Source organism: Oryzias latipes, chromosome 7, assembly GCF_002234675.1.
Source record: "Oryzias latipes chromosome 7, ASM223467v1".
Taxonomy (NCBI): Eukaryota; Metazoa; Chordata; class Actinopteri; order Beloniformes; family Adrianichthyidae; genus Oryzias; species Oryzias latipes.
In genome coordinates this window covers 22,215,114-22,238,200 of record NC_019865.2, presented here as the reverse complement: position 1 = coordinate 22,238,200, position 23,087 = coordinate 22,215,114, and the positions used below count along the sequence as shown (strand labels likewise).

At 39.4% G+C, this 23,087-nt stretch overlaps 1 protein-coding gene across 1 annotated transcript; it reads left to right on the top strand.

Moving 5' to 3' along the window:
• Window positions 1–1,089: 1,089 nt before the first annotated feature.
• Window positions 1,090–22,661, top strand: LOC101154951 (diacylglycerol kinase alpha). The gene is made up of 24 exons (XM_004070884.4): window positions 1,090–1,363; window positions 9,397–9,500; window positions 9,861–9,937; window positions 11,555–11,684; window positions 11,851–11,925; window positions 12,004–12,053; window positions 12,154–12,228; window positions 12,434–12,550; window positions 13,529–13,643; window positions 13,817–13,905; window positions 13,999–14,109; window positions 14,324–14,422; window positions 14,625–14,711; window positions 15,671–15,744; window positions 15,821–15,895; window positions 15,983–16,068; window positions 16,145–16,234; window positions 16,372–16,532; window positions 16,629–16,693; window positions 18,484–18,574; window positions 18,682–18,868; window positions 22,040–22,157; window positions 22,320–22,380; window positions 22,478–22,661. Exons 2-24 carry the CDS (start codon window positions 9,425–9,427, stop codon window positions 22,556–22,558), a joined length of 2,190 nt encoding a protein of 729 aa, XP_004070932.1. The 5' UTR covers window positions 1,090–1,363; window positions 9,397–9,424; the 3' UTR covers window positions 22,559–22,661.
• The last annotated feature ends 426 nt before the right edge of the window (window positions 22,662–23,087 follow it).

Here is a 23,087-nt window from a genome sequence, read left to right as displayed (position 1 = left end):
GAGAGAAGAATGCGGGTGGTGAAGAGAAATACATCTGCTTTCTTACATAGACCCACTCGGATCATCTTTTGATCTCTTTTCAAGGTATTCCCAGTGGTCTTTTAATTATGATTATGCCATTTCTTATAACGCCTCACATCCCCAACCTGAAATAACTGCTGCAACAAAAATGGCGAGCAATTTTAGAGCTATCCAGCCTTACAGTTCTGAGCCAGATTCCAGCTCAGACGAGGAAAACATAGACATAAATGGATCTATTTGTCTGCAAGTGGATGCATCAGAATGGAGCAGAGTAGTTGCCTGTGGCTTGCCTTAACTTCAGCTACAAGCTTTTTCAAACAGCATTTTCTTTGTCTGCTCCAGATTCATAACGATTTGAATAAAGAAATACTCTGAAATGCAAATTTAAGCTTATTTTTCTTCCTCCATCACGTGGAAATACAGTAAACATACAAGAAAATTAAGAGTGAGTCTTTAATAAAATGAACTTCAGGTGTACTACTTTTTTTTTTGTTATGGGTGGCTAATTCCTTACATCTCTCAAGCTAAATAAGTTTAAATATTCACCACAGCTATTGTTGGTGAATCAACCACAATAATGATGAGATAGATGGAACTATATTGTGAATTTAATATGAAATGGGAAAATGCGGTTAAAAAACCTAAACATTTAGTTCTCGTTTATTGATTCTCTGTATCAATGCGCAGTGAAAATAAAAAAGAAAGTAGGTCTTACATGTAATAAACATATGACGGTATATCATTTATAACAATTTGACACAGTCGACTTTACTTTATTACAGTTGTATCACGCATTTCCTCTATAAGCCTTTTAAAAGTCTTAAGGGTAAACTTATCTAACGAGAACTCAAATAATAGCGTTAAAGCTCACTAAGCTAGTTTGGCAGTGTTCTTTTCAAGGTCTGTAAAAATGTATTCTATATATATATATATCAATTATTAACTTGAGCTTCACTTTTTCATAACTCGTTAAAAGCGTCACGGGGATGGATGCGGTGCGAAAAAGTTGCAGCTGCATGATGGGTGTTCTCCTTCGCAGTGAGGCAGGCAGGCAGGCGGTGAGTAACGGCCGTGTGGTTTAGCGAGGAGGGTTCGGTCTCAGAGCAGCCGAGGCGGGCGGTGCTTGCGCTTGACAGGAGGGAACCTCTCAGTCACTCTTTGCCCTCCGCCAAGCTCGTCTCGCCGCGTCTCCCGACCTGCCGATTCCATGTGAACTTAACGGCTATTTTTGCCCTTCCATTAAAAAAATAAAATAAAACCAGAAAAGAGAACACCACGGCTCTCCATCTGTTTACAGCGGTGCGACGGGACGACCTCGACCAACAGAGTCGACAACAACAAGGTAAATGACTTATAAACAAAACCCATAAAAAGAAAAATGTACCTCTGGAATCGGCTTGATTGAAGTTTTTCTGCAAGTCTGAACGTGTTTTTGTTTTGTGTTGCTTTTTAGGCAGCAGATCAGCCTTTTAGCTTTGCGACTCGGGGTAGAGCAGCATGCACGGATCACCAACCAAAACTCACCGATTTTGAATGCACCACAACATGCCTCACTAAATGACTACAAAAACACAAAATCTCAGTTCCCTTTGTGCAGATTCAATTGTTAATATTTACCCTTGAGGAACTCTTCTGGTGAGCTGTAATTATGGCGACTGAAAAGGAATCGTAGTGGTGGGAGTTCTTTAATAAAGTTTACAAGCTAAAAATGTCACAAGAAAACAAACAAACCCCAACAATTAGTCGTAGCCTTCCTGATAAGAGATGGTATCGGGGTGACCTCTGTCAGAGATTAGACTGTTGCAGGGTTCCTACTATAAAAGCAGCCAAAACAGCTCAGCTGTTTGTTTTTTTCTCCCGAAATCCCGCACCGTGTGAAGTGGATGGTGGGCGTTGGTGGGCACTGTCATTTCTGTGAGGTCATTGTTTACTCAAAGAACCCTCATTCAATGTCTTTTTACGGCAAATGATGAGTCTATGAAAAAAAAAAAAAACAAAAAAAAAACACACTGGCAGCACAAAACATACAGGAAAAGCTAGAATTCTTATCTTATGCTTGCTGGCCCCCACAGAGAAAGACACCACTTTTTTTTAAATTTCCTTTTGACATTTGCACCTTTTTTATGAGCTAAAAAGCTGAGTAGACAAATATGTATTTAATAAATAAACCTTAGTTTTTCTTGCACATTCCAACTCTAAATCAAATATTCTGATCATAAGTTAAAATATGCATGGTGTGATTCATTTCTTTCTGTTTGATATATTTTATTTTGGTCGTACCAAACATCACACGGCAACTTTTCAGAGTAATTCTAATGTTAATAGACAGTGTAGTTTCGTTTTCTGTATGAGAAATGAGTAAACCACCCTCAGATATGTGGGAACCTCTACACAACAGAAAAGCTGTTGATCTGAATCTTTTTTTTTTGAAAGCGTGCTCCCTCATGTCTGGTCAGGTTTACATTTTTTCTTTTTTCTTTTTCAGTCTGAACACAAGTTGCTTTTTTTTTTTTGCAAGACTGCCTCCGCAAGAAAACTATTACATAAGACACATTTAAGTCTGAACTATGAGTGATAGGCAGTTTTCACTTTGAACAAGCAAAGCTTCGCCTACATTTTCCAATAAATCTGTGATTCATCCTGTGGTGATTTCTTTTTTCCATTTTTCTTTTTTATCTTCTTCCACTTTTTGTTTTTTTTTTAGCATGATTTACAAACCAATATAACTATACAGATCCTCCAAAGTGCAGTTTATAGTGCGCATACCATCCAATTCCTCTAATGTTATCATGCAGTTGCAGACAAGGGAAAGCCTTGTTTCGACAGAGCATCTTTTACCGTCACTTTGCGTTTTAGCTTGTTACACAACTAACACGTTCACCAGAAATAGGCTTTTTATCTAAAAAAAAAAACAATTTGTCAACATTTGACATCATTAAGTAAATCAAATCAGTCAAATCAATTTCATTTTGCATAACTGCAACTGGAAATGGACGTCAAGCGGTGGGATCCTGAAGTAAAAGTGGAGTTTTTTTTCTTTGAAAGTCCTCCGATGGTGGTTTGTAGCGTGTGGTTTGGCCTGAAAACTGCCCCCTGAAGCAAACAGTCCATTTATAGAAAGGGACTATTCCCCTGTTCTTGCAGTGACTCACAGCAGCATCTACATGTTGAATGCAGTTGGGATGGGGGCTCTGAGGGAGGTGGCATGGGAGCCTGAGAGGAGGGGCAACCGAACGGGGAAGACTGGTGGCTAATGATTAGACTCCTGCCTGAGATCTTCCTACCTATTAGTCACTACTGGTGGCGGTGCTCAAACAGCAGCTGATGGAGGGGAAACTCTTTCCATGGCAACCAGGCACGTCGGTCCTCCCCCCTCTGTTCATGTGATGTGGCCTCAATACTCTTCTCTGAGAATCGTTGTAGTTTCAGGAGGAAAACAAGTGTGTGCAGACTACACTTTCAGAGAGCCAAAGTATTTTCCAACCACAAAGTGACGAAGTCAGTAACGCACACGCTGCAAGGGTTGCAAAACAGACGATTTTCTTGACATGAGGCGTGGGCGGCGTTGCACAAACATTAACCTCTCATGGAAAAAAGGTCGTCCCCGAATATTTTCTTGAAATGGCAAGAAGTTCACAAGTTCTGTCAGTGCTGGTGGAGCCACTCCTTCGATTGTGCGTTCAGAGGGTGGAAGGCAGGTTCCTGCCTCTACATGTTCTCTTCCTCATGTTGGTACAGCTGTGGATAGGGGCTGCAGGAAAACTTGCAATGTGCGATATTAGAGATCAATATTACCAAGACTTGTGATACAAGAACAAAAAGCAAAACAAAAAGCAACTAATGCATCAGACCCATTTCACTGCGATAGTTTTGTTCAAATAAAAGTCAAAACATTTAATTAAACTTCAAATAGCCCACATCTACATGGGAGACATCTAACAGAAAAGGGCTCCATTCCATTGGTCAACATCGTGAAGCGGTCCATCTGATTGGTCAAATTCGTAAAGGCCTCGATTTGATTCGTTAAAGACCCCCTTCAATGAAAATCGGATTTTTGGTGTTTTTAGCATCTTCTTGTAGCATTTCTATTATGATGGAGGACATATATTTAATACATTTGGCTTGAAATTACTTTTCTGAGTTTTTCTTTATTCAAATTGTTGTGAATCAGGAGCAGACAAAAAAAAGCTGTTAAAAAAGGCCTGTAGATGTAGGTGCTAATTTACTCCCTGCTCCACTCCATTCTGATGCCTTCACTTGCCAAGGACTACATCCACAAAGGTCTTTTTTACACCGTCTTTTGCGATGTTGCACAGGCTTACACTGTGCTGCCATGCTGAGCATCTGCTCACCACTTTCACTACAAGATTTCTCTACTAGTTTCAGATCCAGGACTCAGATCCTTTTTCAGCTACTTGATGCAACATTTTGTTTACAGAATAAATGTACTTTAAGTTAGTTAAAAAGTCATAAATGAAATGAAATTGGGATTTTTTTTATATATATATATAAAACTTTAATGTACTCATACTACCACATTTCTTTTCCACATCAACATTCTTTCTTTTCTAGTAAATTCACTCCAGCAGTGAGATTTATCCACACATTCGGTGATCCATCTTTTTGAGCTTCAGGCCATCTCCAAACCTCCTAAAATATTCATGTTTCCTCAGGAAGCTCATTTAGTTGATGACATTGTTTTTCAGAAGTCCATCCCGTGTTTCTGAGTGCAGACAATTACTATGACTATTATTATACTATTAGTTTCCACCTCCCTGTAAATCCATGGAATGCTCCTTTCCTGTTCTCATGTTGTGACCGGCCCTGATTCCATCTCGCCGTCGTGCATGCAAATGATTATCCAATCAGGAAGTGAGGAATCGGATTATGGGGACAGGTTGAAGATTGTGCTGAAGCAGACAATAATGATGATGCTGGCGCTCAGATGATGGGGAGATGAAGCAGGACTGATGCTGCTTTTGACATCACACGTCTTTGGAGACTATAAAACCAAGGAAAGTTACTAAAATAGGCAGTGCACAAAAATGCTATATTTAGTCTGTTTAAAAGGGAGTGTTTGACGTTGGAGTCTGGTTTATTTTCCAGAATAAACAGTTTGAGGCCGTAATCTGGAGATCAGTGGCAGCTGGCCTTCCATGATTCCTTCATGTGTCACTTTGCTGTCAATGCGCAGCGTGACCCACCTGATTGGCCGCATAAACAAAAAATGCTAGGCAACGCCGCTGACCTTTTGAGGGAATTAAGCCAGGACAGTGTGATCCTTTCAGAGTCCGGGGAGAAGAAATAGATCCAAGTCACATGCAGGGGGTTGGATGTTATATTGCAGATTACTTTGTTTATTTTCAGTGCATTCTTTGGCCTCTTGAGTGCTTTTCTGCTTAGTGTGGGCAGCCATCACCGATATATATATATATATATATATATATGTGCTCCGCTTGAATGTGTGAGAAAATCTGGGGACAGGAGTGTTAACAACACCTTTCCAGTCCGGGCTCTTTCATCAGCAAGCACTGAGAAAATCCTTCATGCAAGCTTTCATTTGATGCTCTTGTCATGTAACGATGCGTTAAACGTATATATGCTGCAGGGGTTCATTTCCTTAAAGGATCAGTCCAAAGTTTTATAAATAAATGAAGAAAAGTCTTATAGAGATTTATTTTCTTAGCTAGTGGTTGCTCTTTTTATAAGCACGTCTCCCACCATCTATCATCAAATTCACGACTTTGTCAGATGAATTCAAGGAAAGGCACGCAGAAGCACTGCATGTTCTTTTAATGAGTACATTTTTTCTACTTTCTGAGCTAATTTTAACGCAGGTTTCTGTTACAGCATTTCCACAGATGTTCAACATTTTTCATCATTTTTCCCAGACTTTTCACAACCCGGTTGGGTTTATAGAGTTCTGTATTCCTTTTTCAAAAGTGTTTTAAAAGAAGTATAACTCCACATTCCTTCTTTTTGTTTTTAAATCCTTGGTATGACATTTTGTGTAGCTGTTTTCTTCACTTCCATACATCTTTGACTTTCGAGATATGTCTTCAAACTTGCAGTGTTTCCAAATACACATTTTTAATACGGATAAAATTATGATGATTCTGTCTTTTTGCAAGTGTTCTTTATGAACTCACTTTGTCATATTTTAACCATGTGTGCATGTGAAAATGGAAATTGTGTGTTTTTATTATTGGAAATGTAGTTTAAAAGAACATTTAATACACTTAACTTTGATTCTGTTAATATAACACAATCGAAAAGGAATAGAAAAACACTGTGAAGCAAGACAGGAAGTGATGATCACACTACATTTCGAAATTGATGTGAGGGAAAAAAATGGTCAGAAGTTAGACAAAAAAAAAAAGAAATATGCAAATGATGTCAGCTTCATAGGAACATCAAATTTGCTTACGGTAACTAATAGGAGTCATGCCAAAGCAGGGACGCCTGCAGCAAAAACAGCATGGAAATACTGCAATTAATGACTCAAACATTTGACTCCTGCAGTCGCTCAACAAGCGACAGGTCAGCCTTTGAAACAGTTTTATCAAAGAATCAAAACGTTATTTTACATTGTTTTAACTTTAGAAACCTATAAACTGATTATGATCCTTATAGTGTGCCATCATTAGATGAAGAAAAGTGTAAAAACAAAAACAGAATCTGTAAGAACCAGATAACTAAAGGGACATTTATTAGCTTTTAGAACCACCTTTAACAGCAATGAAGATTGTCTTCGTGCTAACAGTGTTACATTAGGAATTTTCCCACAATACCATTGCTTCAGGTCACTGTGGTTTACAGTCTTTTATTTTCTAAAGAGCTGTTGTTTGCAGTACTTCACCCGGGCGAGGTTGTGGACTTTGACTGGACCATTGAAACACACAGATTTCTTTGTTTTGGGTCACTAAGCCTGTGTGAGATTTTTTGCTTTGTTAAGAGAGTCGCACAGTTTCAGTCGCTCGCTTTAAGGCCTGTTAATCAGATAGTCGCAGTTATCTGGCTTACCGGGGTATTGGTGTTTGAGCCAGTGTCTCTGCAACAAACGGCACATATCCTTACCACTCTGCCATCGTGCTTGCTTATGGAAAGTGTTTGTAAAGTGTTTGGTTTTTAGCAAATATGGCGTTCTAGATTACGGGCAGTTGTCACCACTTTGGCCTCACATGGTCAAAGAGCAGCTTTTGTGGTTTGTTGAGAAGCAGCTCTGCAAAGCTAACATGCAGCTTAAAAAAAAATCGCAATAAATTACAAAGCTTGAGCAGACTATTTCTAATTTCACTTTTCTTTTTAGCAAATTTATGCATAAAGTTTAGAGAAACTTAGATTTGACTTTTCATTTGCCTTTCTGAGCATTTCTACAGTGGCTCTGAAGAGCAAATCACACCAACAGATCACTCGTCGCAAAAATATAATAAAGATCACATCGACAATTAAAAAAACAAAACAAATAATATAAAAATGTGACATTTTAGAAATCAAAAGAAAATTCCAGAAACCAAAACACAATTGCAGTTAAAAAATGAAATACAACAAGAAACCGGAAAAGGAAGGTACTATGGGATGTCACTGATTGGATGATGATGTCTGCACAGTTTTATGATTATGGAGCAGATCAGTATGGCTTCATGTCAAATAACCTTAGGCTGAAATGATGGACAAACGTCAACATCCAATCAGTGACGTCCCATAGTACTTTCCTTTTCCGGTTTCTTTTTTTGTTTCATTTTTTAAACATTTCATTTTGATTTCTGGAAATTACTCTTGTTTTCTGAAATGTTTAAATTTTTGTCATTGTTTTTTGATTTGTGGAATTTTATTTTGATTTCTATTACATAATGTTTTATGCTTTGTTTTGCTTTTTGAATTGTTTTTGTGGTCTTTAACCCTTGTGCTATCTTAGATGACCCCACCCTTACATTGACGTGTTCTCCCTACCAAGACAAAGGTGGAGAAAGGTGGAAAGATTTCATGTAATCCATGGACACCAGGAAAGATCACAAATCATTGAAGAAAGTGTCTTGTGGGGTCTAGATGACTCAACTCTCAATGTTAAAGGGCCTAGGATAGCACAAGGGTTACTTCGTTTTTGCCTTGATTTGCATTGGTTGGTGTAATTTGGACTTGAGGGCTACCGTACATTTCATCTGTTAGTGAACTTTGTACTTTGTGGTAATGCTTTTCATGTTAGGTGGCGTAATTGTATCTAGTAATGGACCACTAGTTTAGGCTTGCTTTTGTCATAAGTCTTCCTTTGGACAGACTGAGATGCACTCAGCCACAAGTCTAGGCTATTTTGATTGAGAGAGGAATACATTATTCAGTCAGGGAAGGATTCATCCTAATACTTGTTATCGCAGAGCTGATGGGAAAAAAAATGCGTTTACTGCGTCAGATGACTGCCCCGAAATGATTGTTAGTCCATTAAATATTTGATCATTTCTGCAAGAATCAATCAGTGCATTTGTAATTGGACTAGTTTATTGACACACATCAGCAGCTGCAGCAGCAGCGCAATTGAACAAATTCAGATAGTATCTTTCACTTTCCAAAGAATGTGTTTTTACTTTCCTCAATGACTAATAAGCTCTGTATTTATCTGGCCGTGTTGCTGTCTTGACACAATCTGCTCCCATTATGCCTTAGCGACACTTTAGCAGCCGTTGAAAGCATTCATAACAAGCCGGTCCTGCAGGTCATTTTCTTATTGCTCTTAGGAGTTCACTCTTCATGTTAGATTCAAATATCTTCCCTTGCAGCCTCTGATGACATTTAAGTGTCTTCCTTTTTTCAGAAGGGGAGGCCCCCCGACAGCCTGACAGGCCAGCTTGGTTATTTTAACATTTGGCTGTCACTCATGTTTTGCAGTTTAAATCTGCTCTCTTTTGCACAAACCAACGTCTTCCTATTACTGCAATGTTATTATTGGGCGGAAATGGGCTAATGGAAACATTGAAAACATAATTTGGGTGCAGCAAATCCCAAGAGGTGAAGTATCATGAGGTTTAGACAAACCTAGTTCCAACAAGCATAGTGGAAGCGTGCATATGCCTGCAAAAATGCATCATATTAAAAAAAAAAAAAAGGAATAGGACTCATTGAAAAAAAATCAAAGAGATCCTCTCACGCACACTTGTTTTATATATAACTTTCTGCTTAACGCAAACTTTAAATGTGGATTTTTTTTTTCCTGTCTACAAATGTGGATTTTTGCAGAGCAAGATGGAAGATGCTATCTCTTGCTCACAGCAGAGTAGCCTGCTTCTTTTATGTTTTACAAAGAGGCAGGCTACTCTGCACCCACCTCCTCTTTTCACTCCGTCTACATCAACTGCTCCTCTCGTCTGTGCGTACACACAGGCAGGCGGTTAGTGCAGAAGCAAGCACCATGTCCACCCCCACAAACCCAGAGGTGAAGGAACTGAACCCTGTCGACTTTATCCAGCTGCAACAGTACATTGAATGTGAGTACAGACAGGCGGGCAGGCAGCTTCTGCAGCACTTAACATCCCTCCCCACACTCACACTTCCACCCACTCACACTCATTTACAGTCGCTCATGGTTTTTCATATCCAAGCAGCAGCAGTCTATCACGTTTGTTATTTATCTATTTATTTTGGGATCATTTTCATGCCGGATAAGCACGCACAGGTTTTGCTGTGCTCTAAATAAAGAGATCACTGCATGTTGTAGTAAAATGCACCACAAAGGTCGCACAAACAGAGACTGAAAACAATCTCTGAAGGATAAAAATGTTGCTAAGTACTCCTGTTCCACGAGGACACGTGTTCCCCTGTTTGACCCGTGTGTTCTCTGCCTCCAGACTGCAGCTTGAAGGTGAAAGACGTGCTGAGGGAATTTGATGCAGACGGCAGCCTTGCCCAGCACAGACACGGAGAGGTGAGGGAACGGCGTGTCCTGCTACGGCCCACTCCTGGAAAACTGACTCACACACAAGGCGATCAACTTAGCAAAAAATAGCTGTGAATCAAGAAAGTGATTCATGTGCTTTGTGGAGTAATTAACTGCTCAGTCAGGTTCCAGCTTATTGATCACTCTGAGTAAGCTGTGGCGCATAAGCAGGGATAGAAACATGTGGTGCGATCTTAGATTTGCCCACACAGTAATACAAATGAATGCTTAAACAGAATCTTTGTCCCACATATGCAGAAATAGGATTTAAAAGAGATAAAACTATATATCAGTGTCCAACAATTAAAACAATTATTGCAGGAAATAAGTCAAATTTCAAATAATCCTTTGGCACAATAATCTTTGTTAACTCCTTGACTCCTGAATTTATTTCCAGCTATGAAAAAAGAAATCACTTATGGTTTTGGATTCATGTATTGCTAAATTAAGTCAAGTTTAGAGCAGAAGTGGTTTGATGCATATTTGCACCATTGGGCGTCAGCAAAAAGGTCTATGGAAATGACAAAGTAAAACTATTTAAGATATACCGTACTTAAAGCATTTTTTACATTTCCTTTTTTTGTCTGTCATAACCAAAGATGCTTTCATGTGTCTAAATATTACTGTAGCATTTCTGCAAGGTATTAGCCAGGGAAATGGACTAATATCAACATGAAATGGGTTTGTGGTTCACTATTATCGAGGGAGTGCTTCTTGTTAGCCCTGCAGCATGTCATCTTCTGAGATTCAGTCGATCCAAACAGATGGGCTGGAATTTGGCTTATTTATTTATTTACTAATGTCAGAAAAATCCTGCAGCTATTTCAAGTCCCACTCTGATCATCGTTTGATTTACGGTATTTTAAAAGCCTTCCCAGTGGAGTTTTTATTAGGATGGTGCTGTTTTTTTGCCAGAGTATAAAACCTGTTCTTTTTTTTCTAGGACGTAGTTTCTGCAGAGCAGATTTCGCCTCTGAAACGTGGGCGGGATTGTTGATGTGGAGAAAAGCCTGCCCCACTCTCCCGCTAGGTGCAACAAAAATGTCAAGCAACATAGGAGTTATCCAACTGTATAGTTATTAGGTTAGATGAGGAAAACGAAGACAGACATGGATCTAGCTTGTGATCTGCTAAATGTAACTCCTATGTCGCAGCTACAAGCTTTTTCAGAAGGCATTTTTTCATCTGCTCCTTATTCACAACAATTTCAAAAAAGAAAAACTCAAAAACGCAAATTTAAGCTTAATTTTCTTTATACATGTCCTCCATCAAGAGAAAATGCCACAAGAACATGTTAAAATCACTAACAACACAATTTTTATCAGAGTGGGTCTATAAAAGGCTTCAGAGACATACCTACTTACATACATATATGTATGTATATAAACCACTTGTGAAAAGGGGTAAAAACTCCGCTGTTGCTTCACATGTGGTTGCAATAAAATAATTGTCAGTCTTCCCCTATTTCCAGCGAAGGTTTATGTGAAAAGAAAAGCAGAAGTTTTGAGGACTGTCACAGCGAGGCTGCTCAGAGGTTTTATTTCACTTGTTTGTAAATTCGAAGTAAACAAAAAGCATCAACCCATCCGTTTTTTCACCCCACAGTGCATCAATGAAGAAGGATTTCGACTGTTCCTGAAGACCTATTTAGAAGGGGAAGACTTGCCTGCAGATCTTTGCCAGCGGCTCTTCCGCTCCTTCCAGAATTCCGAATCCACTCAGGAACAAACAAACAGTGAGATTCTGAAACCTCTGCCACGTTTTCTCATAAATCACTTCCTTAATTTTACAGCAGGCCCTTATCAGCTTAGTCTCAATTCATCACGGCATGCCCATTTAGCATCAGATATGGTAACCGGATAATTCACAGCCTTCTCTGTTTCCTCAATCATTCTGTGTAGAGGAGGTCTTTCTCAAGGATGTTTCCTGTTACTTCTCCCTGCTGGAAGACGGCCAGCCCAGAGACAAGCTTGAATGTGAGGGTTCATTTTCATTCAGTCCACAGCTAAAGGCCATTCTAGCTTTTTTAACTTTCATTATCTTTCTCTGGTTAGTTGCTTTCAGGCTGTATGACAGGGATGGGAATGGAGTTCTTGACAGCTCCGTAAGTCCTTTAGAAATGCCGAGCAGTAGAGTGTAAAATTATAATTTCCTCACATGAGCCTGAACAGGAAAATGACTGTTTTTTGTTTTTGTTTTTTAAGGAAGTAGACCGGATTATTGCACAGATGATGCATGCTGCGGAGTATCTGGACTGGGATGTGTCAGAGCTGAAGCCTGTAAGAGTCAAAGTGCAGTGAAATGTGACCACCTCACCTGCACATGAAAGCCATCACAACCTGCACTTTCAGCTGCAGTCAATGCATCTGCACACAGAGGAAAAACAAAACCACCCCCACACGTTTTTTTTGGTTCATCAGTGTTCATAAGTAGCAGAAAGGTGTGCACTGAGTGGATGAAAACCATCAAATCTGATTTCATCAGGTTCTGAAGGACATGATGACAGCGATTGATGCTGACAGCAGCGGCACCGTGTCTCTGGAGGAGTGGGTCGAGGGAGGCATGAACAATGTTCCTTTGCTCGTCTTGCTCGGTCTGAAGGTAGCTTGAAAGATTTTTTTTTCTTTCTCATTAAGTTCCAAGCTCAAGCATATTTCATTTTTTACATTAGGTGTTTCACCGGTAAGTAATTGCTGCTGTGGGGCCCCGGCCTTGAAAGCTGGTTGGCTGTCCCGTTCCTCCTCCTCTTCCTCATCGTCCTCGCTGACTCTAATGGCTTTTATGCCGACTCAGTGTTACAGGGTGTGGTAATATAACCCCCCCGCCCCACTCCATAAATGCTCTGCACCATCACGATGGTTTAGTGTTTTTCCACTCCCCCTGCACGGCCCAAGTGCTTGCACTAAATAACTTCTTAGTGCTAATGCACTTTATTGAAATAAAGACAGACACAGTTATATATGTGGTGTACAGAAAGGCTCTGAAACTTAGGGGGCAGATTTCATTTGTGTTGTGAACATTGATCAGTCAGTGTTTTGCACAGAAACTAAGAAGCCACTTAAAGCGGGCGTGCAGAATGATGGTGGCGATCCAAAACCACAGACTTCACTCTGTCTCTCGGTTCGGCCTTTCTAACAAAGCCAGGGACTTCCCCCTCAGGCTTTCTCTACCCGCCAACGGACAAAATTCAATGCCCGGGGTGAAGCTGGAGTCTGCACAGTTGGCTCTGCTGCTCACTGTGCATCATTTTGCAAGCGATAAAACTCACACATCCTGCTATTTCTGTGTGTAATCTGCATAAAAGCACCAGCCGCTCGGTAAACAGACTGAAAGCATAATCTTAGCCGATAAAGATTATAGTCAGAGCTGATTTGAATATCCATATTGCCCTCTGCTATGACATGTAGAGTCACTAATAGACTGCATGAAGGGCAGTCTGAGTGGGATGGGTTAGTCATTAGACGGTGCAAAAAAAACAAACAAAAAAAACAACGTATAGTCTTTTAATCTTCTTTTGTTTTTTGTATAAAATGCAGATTTATTTGTGCATTAAAAATCATGTTCTCTATTAACAATCAGATGACCCAGAAGGATGGGCAGCATCTCTGGAGGATGAAACGCTTCAACAAGCGTGTTAACTGCAACAAGTGCAGGAGCCCGCTGGGTTTGAGGAAGCAGGGTCTGTGCTGCACTTGTGAGTACCTGAGCCTGCCACAGGAGGGCGACACTTACCTCAAAACTCAGTGCTAAAACAGAAAAATTGCACTTTTTTGGTTTAGGTGAAACAACTTTTTTTAAATTTAGGTTGGTAATGTTCCTTAACTGCAAAACAATAATGAAAGGGGAGTTTTTTATCCTGTTGTGCAGGTTGCAAATACACAGTCCATGGACGCTGCGCCAACTGTGACCCCGCTCCCTGCACCAGGACGTATGTAAAGTCAAAGAAAGAAGCAGGGGTATTCAAGGCATCTACATAAAACAGTCTATAATTGACTTGACCTTTATGTTTTTTAAACACTTATACATGCAAACGTTTTTCCACTTCACAGGTTGCAGCGCATGACTGGGTGAGTGGGAACTGTGACTCTAAGAAGTGTGATAGGTGCCAAAAGAAGATCAAGAGCTTCCAAGGCAAACACTGTGTGTGGTGTCACACCATGGTGAGGAGACATCAGCATAAGTGCTTCATTTTTTATTTTTTATTTTTTTAAATGTCCGTATTTTATTACCTCTAAATTAAAAGCCGCTCCTGTATGGTCTATGTCTGTTTTTAAGCCCTGCATTATTAAATACCATAATACCGGCTCCGTCTGGCCGGTGGAGAGACTTTGATTTGTGAGTTTATGTAAGGCCTCTTCTTTTTGTGCTGAGCAGCGACATGACGAATGTGCAGAGCTGGAGCCAACAGAGTGCACCTGTGGGCTTTTAAAAGACCATATCCTGCCTCCATGGGCCATTTATCCTGTTGTAAAGGTACAGAATTACTGGAAGACATATCTCAGAAAAATATATAATGCCAAAAGCTGTTCACACCCACACATAACATAAAAGAGTGTAATAATAGTGCTGGACATGTTGGGTTTGTGTGTGTGTGTGTTCAAAAGCCAGAAGAACCTGCCGCTGTATTGGTTTTCTGCAGTTTTGTTTACTCTGTGCCATTTTTTTGACCACAAAGGAGAGACCAAACAACATGAAGAATGGATCTTCAGGGTCGGCTGATGACAGCGAGCTCAACATCACACCTGATGGACAAGTTCTTCAGGTAATCAGCATGGCAGCACCGAGGGATGCCAGGAAGAATATATGCGGAATACGTGCCAGGTTTATGTACATTAAGTATAGTTTTGAACATACAGTTATAAAATATAAAGTAAATTAGAGCGTTTAACCCCTCCCCCCCGACACCTGAATTTATTTCTGCCTAATTTTGGAGCCGATGTAGTTTGATGCATGTTTGGATCAAGGGGCTTCAAGGGGTTGGAAAAAGGGATTAAGTCAAAAAGTTAAATAAAAACAAATATTCCAGGTATTGGTTTTCAGCTGAAGAACTTACACGCTAAAGAAAAATCTGTTTAATAATAGAGACAATAAAAATGAAAATAATAATTATAAAAATAAACTAACTTATTGAAAAACATAGAACTAAGGAAATATGGTTAAAATGTGTAATCAGTCAGCAGCTGTTCAACGTTTATACAGTAAATCACAGTACAACATGCAGTACAGTGCAGTTTTCCATCCTTTTTTGTTATTTACAGCACGCTGTGCCCTGATTGGTTTTGGACATTGTCAATCACTCTTCTCTGGGCTGTTACATGAGTTGCATAAATCTTCAATTGATCAATCAGATCTTTGTTTTTATGTCACAATACTGGACTTATTTTTCTAAGCAGGTTTGAACTTGGACATTTTAAACAAAAAGAAAAGTGTGAAAATATTCATGTCTGAGAAAAATGTATAGTCTACTGATATTACTATTAGATTTTAGCCATCGCTGGTTATTTTTTAGAACGTAACTCCCGCGATAAATTAGTAAACACTGTACAGGAAAACACTTTTATTCACAAATACTGTGGAGTCTGTGTGTTATTTTACTGTAGTGGGTGTGAAATTGCAGCTATTTTATCCGTGTTGTACTGTAAGACACCAGAACCAAACCCATGAGATATGTCAGCTTGGAGAACATGTGTGTGTGTATTAACATGATTTATGCATGAACAGATCCTTCCCGTGCCAAACACCCATCCTCTCCTAGTGTTCGTCAACCCTAAGAGTGGTGGCAAGCAGGGAGAAAGGTGAATCTAAAGGAGAAGACAGGCTGCATAAAAAAAGGAGTTTTGCACATTGTTGAACTATATTTATGTATTTCAGAGTCCTGAATAAATTCCAGTACTTACTAAATCCACGGCAGGTATACAACCTTTCAAATGGAGGCCCTGGACCTGGGTAATGAAGTCTCTTTTTGGCAGAATGATGAATGTATTCCTTGTAATTTTGTTCTATTTAAATTGATCCCAACTGTCTTTATTTCAGGCTGAGTTTCTTTAAAGATCTACAAGAATACAGGATCCTGGTGTGTGGTGGAGATGGGACTGTTGGCTGGATACTAGACGCAATAGGTGAGCTTGCAAGGCCTGGCAAATGTGGAATTTATGGTGGAGCTGCCCTCATTCCCTTCCCTTTTCTTGCATTCAGACAAGGCCAAGCTGCTTGTGCGGCCACCTGTCGCTGTGCTTCCTCTGGGAACAGGAAACGACCTGGCGCGATGTCTGCGCTGGGGCGGAGGTGACATTCCCAGTTTTTGCCAAAAACGGTTTCACTTTACAAAGTTTGCCCTGACTTCTCAAAATGCATTGTCCAACATTTGTGTAAAAGAGGGAAATAAGTCATTTGCGTGGCCGTCACACCTATGTTTTTTGCAGGATACGACGGCGAAGATCTGAGTCGCATCCTGAAGGAGATCGAGGGAAGTTCCCTGGTGCCGATGGACCGCTGGAGCGTGCAGGTCATCACCGATGAGAATCAGGAGAAGGGGGACCCAGTACCATATGAAATCATCAACAACTACTTCTCCATCGGAGTGGTGAGCTTCTCAGCAATGTGTCGCTCTAGAGGAAATGTGTTTCCAGTTGAGGTGCCGTGCTGCAGCATGTTTGCTCATTTTGCCTTGCTTTGACAGGACGCCTCCATCGCTCACCGGTTTCACACGATGAGGGAGAAGCATCCACAGAAGTTCAACAGCAGGTGCGCTTGATGGGGGGAGCATAATGCACATTTTTACTTCAGCAGTAACAGGAAACAAAGACATGCATCAACCACAAATAAATGCAAAACTGGAAGTAGGAAGCACGTTTTCACTTCTGCAACTAATTTCATGTTGTTCCTCCCTTTGCTGTCACTGCTGCTTTTGGTGCTGTTGGCAGCACTATTTTGGTGTTTAGACACATAAAAGTACCATCTGTCTGTATTTTTAAAGATTTATTATCATGCGGTTCAAGCTGCAAATGAGGATCTGAATAGCAAAGTTATAATAAGATCATATCACAGTTTCTATCCAGAAACTAGATCTTGTTGCTCCTGCTAAAAGGCCAACCCTGATCATCTTTTATCTATTGCAAAAGGTTCCCAGTGGTCTTTTGATCATCATTATGCTGTTTTCAGCCCAAATAAAAAAACTGTCATTTTCTAGAACATAGTTGTGGGTGGGACCGTTGGTGTGGAGCAAGCCAGCCCCCCCTGGTTTACACTCTCTCCCACTAACTTACAGCTCCTCACAACTCCCACTAAACGAAATTGTGATATTGAAGCTATCCAGCCGTACAGTTTTGAACTAGATACCAGCTCGGATGAGAAAAACAAAGACGTACATAGATCCGTTTGTCTGGAAGTGGATGCATCAGAATGGAGCGGAGCAGGGAGTTTGTGGCCCGCCCGGCGTATTTTCTGTAACAAATATGCTCTTTTTCAAATTCTTGTTTTTACAATATATCCTCAACCATCAGAAAAATGCCACAAGAACATATTTAAAACGCCAAAAAAGGGTATTTTAGGGGTATTGTTCCTGTTAGGACACAGATAGGATATGTAGACCAATCCAATCCACAACATATTTGAATATATTACTGAATGACCCGCTTTAAGATGCACAAAAGCCACACATTCTTTCTTAACAAACTTTTGCAAATGTTTTTCCTTGAAAAATCTACATTCTCTGTCGATTTAACTCTTATTTTCAACTTTTGTAACTCTTCAACTGTTTACGTCATTTCAGCAGATTGGTGTCAGCTGATTCACATTGATGGCATAAACAGTCAAGTAGTTTCAGTAGGTCAAAGAGCGTGTGATATTTAGGTGAAATCTGCAGTGCTAAAGAGTCAAACTAATAGAAATATGTCTAAAGCTTTTTATTTTTCATTTTTTTTACAGAACGAGGCAGATTAATTAGTCAAAAAAAGAGATTTAACGTAAACCGACCCCCACTGTTAAAGCCAGATGGATAACACTATAAGAGAAGTTTTGTGTTGGAGAAAAACCTGCAAACTTTCCTCCACTTATTTTAAGGATCTAAACAAAGGAAACGAGCACTGAGGGTTTTTCTTAAAAGCTATGATTTGACTGAGAAGTACACAAACTTCTGGCTGATTTTGGTCAATAAATTTAAAGTCTAAGAATCTGTTTATTTCAAAGTTCATCTTGCTCACAGCCACTAGGTCTTTTTTTGGTTGCGAATGTTTTGATTCCTGTCACTGAGCCAGTTCAGGCCGTCGGAGAGGAAAGGATGCCTCCTCCTTTAGGGCTTTGTCTGTGCAATACATAACTGTGAGCAGGCGGTGCTGTTATTATGAAACAGTTTTGCTGTCAAGTAGTCTGCACAAGCTGTCAGCGTTCCTGTTTTTTCTCCTGCTGGGAAGTGGATGGAGTGAGTCAACAGGTGGACGCTCCAAACATTCCAGTGACGTCTTTTCTGCATGACTCCCTCAGAGGGAAAAACACGTTTTGTGGAAACTGAAAAGACACTTTTCTTATGATGGCAGAATGAAGAACAAGCTGTGGTATTTTGAGTTTGCCACTTCGGAAACCATCTCAGCTTCCTGCAAAAAACTGAATGAAAGCTTAACGATTGAGGTGAGAGCAGAGCTCCAATCCACCTATTGTGTTTTTGTTTTTTTTAAAAGCAGGCAGATCACCTTCATGTTAGAAACTAAAGCGTTGATATTCCCTCTTGTTTTCAGTGCTGTGGCACTCCTCTCGATCTCAGCAGTGTCTCTCTAGAAGGAATTGCTGTTCTTAACATTCCCAGCATGCACGGCGGCTCCAATCTGTGGGGTGAGACCAAGAAAGGAGACGCTAAAGGACTGACAAGTCAGGAGGAACCTGAGGTTATCATTGACCCGGACATCCTGAAAGTGACGTCCCAAGGTATTTCACCTCCACTGGATGATGATGCTAAATCTGGATGAAAAGTGAAATGGCCTGTTGGCTCTGCAGAGCCCATTAGTTAATTGTTCTTCACTAAATCTAAATCCAGATTTCCTGCTGCAGCTATTATCAGTTAAAAAGGCGATGAACCAACACCAGAACACATTCTGACTCAGTCAAGGCTTATTTACACTGGTCCGTCGGGGGTGCAAAAAATTAGAACAATAAATCAGAAAGTTAACATTCCCTCTGTGAGGTCTTTGTCTGACGTCTGATCCTCCACAACACAAGCTTTAGGTCCATTTCCAGTCCGTTGACGCCCCAATTTTGCAGCAAAATAAAACTTCTGTTCTTTCAAAATAGAACATTGTAAAATTGGATTCTATTTAAAGTGATTTGCTCACGCAAAAACGCAAGTTAACACCACGGATAACACTGTCTGTCCTTTATGTCATAGACAGCAAAAGTTTAGTCTTGGAAATACAAAAACATGACATCATTTATGACTCCATAACCTGCATTTTACTTGGACTCAGTGAGGAAGACGAGGACATGAGTTACCTGATTGCTTAGGTTTTGATCGTTCGTGGCACGGGGGTGGCAGGATAAACCACTGCTCCGGAAACCAGGGGGGAGAGACTGGAGACAATGTAAACTAACTGACAGCCGTGAGACGGACTCCCCACGCAACACAAGGGAGACGCACCACAGACAGAGCAGTGTAAAACTGTCCAACTCAAAGCAAGCAGAGGAGGAATTGTCTTCTTTTTCAACAAAAATTTGCCAACATTTATCATTTGAAAGGCTAACAAATTTACAGCAATAATAGACTGAACATCTACATGCTTCATTGCCATAATACAATGATGCTCAATGAGCTTCATGAAATATAGGAGGAATCTAGTATATTAGTACAACAGTTATTCAGATAATCAGAATCACTAAAAACATTCAATTATTCATCCTCTGTTGGAACCATTTTTTCCACGGTGCTTCTTCTGCATTGCTGCCAGTAGCAAATACTGATAAACACACCTCTAGTGGTTAATGTTATTCTTTTTTTTTTAAACTCACAAAGAAGTCGCGCTTGAGTATAAGTCTCACCCCCGAAAAAAGTATGCCAAAAATTCAATGTATTTTATAAAAAATATGATAATTTGAATTAGTGACAAACCTCGACTTTCATCTTTTAGGCACTGCAAGCTAAACACTAAAACTTAGGACAAGCACCTCAGAGCAACTTGACGAAACACTTAGAAATCTCTAAAATCTTTCATTCTAAAAATCCTCCTATTTATATAGACTTTATTATTTGTGAAAGGTAAAGGCATTTTGACGTTGACCTGACCTTTTCTTTTGTTACTGAAGACTAAAAAATCTCCATTTGCTTTTATTGTGCTGCAAGGGAATTGTTAAAAATTTTTGTTGAATGTAAAAAAAAAAAGCTGTTGAAGTGGCTCTGCACTTGAACTGCCACTCTCCAAATGAATGTTAATTTGGTAAATGTTGCCTGTTTATCTCATGGATGTGTCAACATGCATGCAGACAAAGGTTAATTGAGAGGATCATTACATAAAGAAGAGGATTAGGAGGATCATTAAGCATCTATTCAATTTAAATCAATGCAACCAGAGGAGGAATTGTCTTTTGTTTTTTTTACAATGAAAATCTGCCAGTATTTATCAATTCTCCCCACTAGAGGGCAGCAGATACAACAGAAATGCAATGACTTTCTCTGTTAGGAGAAAATATTTTTCGATTTTTTTGACTGTAAGGTTGAAAAGTTAAACTATTTTGTATTTTCTGTTGTTAGCTCTCAAAAAAGGCTTAAAAAAGTTCCTTAACCTGTTAACCTTTTTACCATTAAATTTGGCTCAGATGTTTTGGGTATCCTCCTGATATCTTTAAAATGTGGGATCACACCTTTCAACGTCAACCTTGCTTGTACAACTGTATTTGTTTGTTCAAGTCCAGTGAAAACTGCAACTTACATCAACTGAAAAAACTATATAGCCACTTCTATGGGTTCGGACTCTTTTTTCAGTGTGAAGGTCGTATCAAAACTCAAGGTTTTACATTTAGACTTTTGTTTGAGATGTTGCTTCAGTTTATCTGCATCATTTTTCTTTGCCCATTATGCTTGTTTTATGAAGTCTTGCAGTGTCTTTTACAGTGGTGCTGCTGTCTACATAACCACTGCATCTTAGTTTTAGATCACTGGACGTATGTTTTCCTTCTGCAAAAACTAAAAACTGAATTTTCAAAGTTTGTTTTTTAAAGCAGTAACTTTCTTTCATTTTTTATTTTAAGACTCTAAAAAGCTGCCTTTTTTTCCTTGGTTTTATTGGAACAAATAATATTTTTTTTGGCATTAATTATACTCCAAAACAATTTAAGCCTTTCAAAGTAAAATTTTCCTGATATTTGCTTTAGACTTTCCTATGATGTCAATGTGGCTCTTGTAATTAAAGGTCTGCAGGGAAAAAGAAAAAGTTCTACAAGCTTATAGTTGAACTCTGGAAAAGTAAAAAAAAAAAAAAAAGAATTCTGTAGCAAATTTCTGTTGCTACTTGACTTGGTCCAAAAAAGACAAACCGTCCAGATGGAAGAGTTTAAAGCAGCTGATCAAATGTTAGTAATGACGTGTGCAGGAAGTTAGTAGATTAATTCCTCTTAAATTAGATTCCTATAGTTTGGAATTAATCAAATAATAAAAATTCAATTAATTCACTTAGAAAACACAAATGTTTATTAAATAAGGCAATTACTTGTTTTATTTCTTGTTATTTTTTAGTATGACTTCCTATTTGTATTTAGTAAAATGTTGTCAAATCTGTAGTTAAAAGTAGTTTATTAACAAACTGTTTTTTTAAGAAAACTATATGATTTTTTTTACTTTAAATCAAATTGGTTTTAGTCAAACAATATAATTTTTTGACAATAACTCCCTGCTTTTGTTCAGTCATTTTTAGAGCTGTTGTGAACACATTTACTAGTGCAACTCGGTTAAATGAAGCTGTTTTGTCATTTTTACGCTGACAGCCTGTATTGACTTTTAGCTGTTTTTTCAAACCAGTTTGTAGAAAAAAGATCAAATCAAGTGGTTTCCATCAACTAATGATCAGCAATATAGTAGCTTGTGTTGTTGATTAAATCTATGTTGTTTTCTAGACCTTAGCGACCGTCGATTAGAAGTTGTGGGCCTGAAAGGAGCCACGGAAATGGGACAAATATACACGGGTCTGAAGAGCGCCGAGCGACTCGCCAAAACGTCACAGATCACCATCAAGTAAGACTCTGCCGCACAGACACGTCCAGTCAGGATCCCGGTGGATTGTTAATGACCTCTACTCTGATATATTCTGTCGTTAGCAGATTGTTTTCACGATTAGAGCATTTGCATTTTACTTTTGATATTCTAATTATTTTTTTTTTACCTTCCCCTCCTCAGAACAAAGAAAGCATTACCCATGCAGATAGATGGAGAGCCATGGATGCAGCCTCCATGCACGGTAAGCACAACCACACACAGAGATTTATAAAAATATACTGTCCTTCTGTCATAAATGTCTGTGAAGATTCCCTGGCTCATGTTTTTTGCTTTTTCAGATTCACATCACTCACAAGAACCAAGCCTGCATGCTGATGGCTCCCCAGTCCAAATCATCCGGGTTTTTCAACTACAAATAAAAGCAACTGACTTGATGCATGCTCTTCTCACTTAAGGAGGACTGACATTGGTTTTAGAAACAAGAAATCTGAATGTCGTAGAGTTTAATAACACATAACCAAAGCATGCCGTTAATAGAAACTTAATATATTATGTTTGAATTTTTGGGGGGGGGGGGGGGGGGGGGGGGGGCGGAGCTATTCTGACCAATTTTTACCAACATTTTGTTGTCTCTTGCTGTTTCAGACGCATCACAGTGAGTGTTGCGTTTCAGGTGAAGGTAATAAACAGAAATTGCTTCAGCTGCCTTTTTGTTATACGTTAGGAGGCACAAAGAGCTGTGTAACCTTTGCACTTTGAGTACAGACCATGTAGTATTGTTTGTTTGTTGTGGCTGTAAATATGCTCTGAAATACAAATTAAGGCCAAAAAAATAGTAAAAAGAAAGACTGCGTTTCAAACTTAGACTAAAATGATTGACGATATCATCCGTTTGATGCGGTTTGTAAGTCTTCTGGATGAAGAATGGCAGTGGTTACCCTGCTGTTT

Excerpts from the sequence above, each read along its gene's own strand:
- LOC101154951 (XM_004070884.4), top strand. The coding sequence starts at position 9,425 with ATGTCCACCCCCACAAACCCAGAGGTGAAGGAACTGAACCCTGTCGAC. Across the intron at positions 15,745-15,820 it reads GGTGGCAAGCAGGGAGAAAG|AGTCCTGAATAAATTCCAGT; the intron begins GTGAATCTAAAG and ends TATGTATTTCAG. Across the intron at positions 16,235-16,371 it reads ATGTCTGCGCTGGGGCGGAG|GATACGACGGCGAAGATCTG; the intron begins GTGACATTCCCA and ends TGTTTTTTGCAG.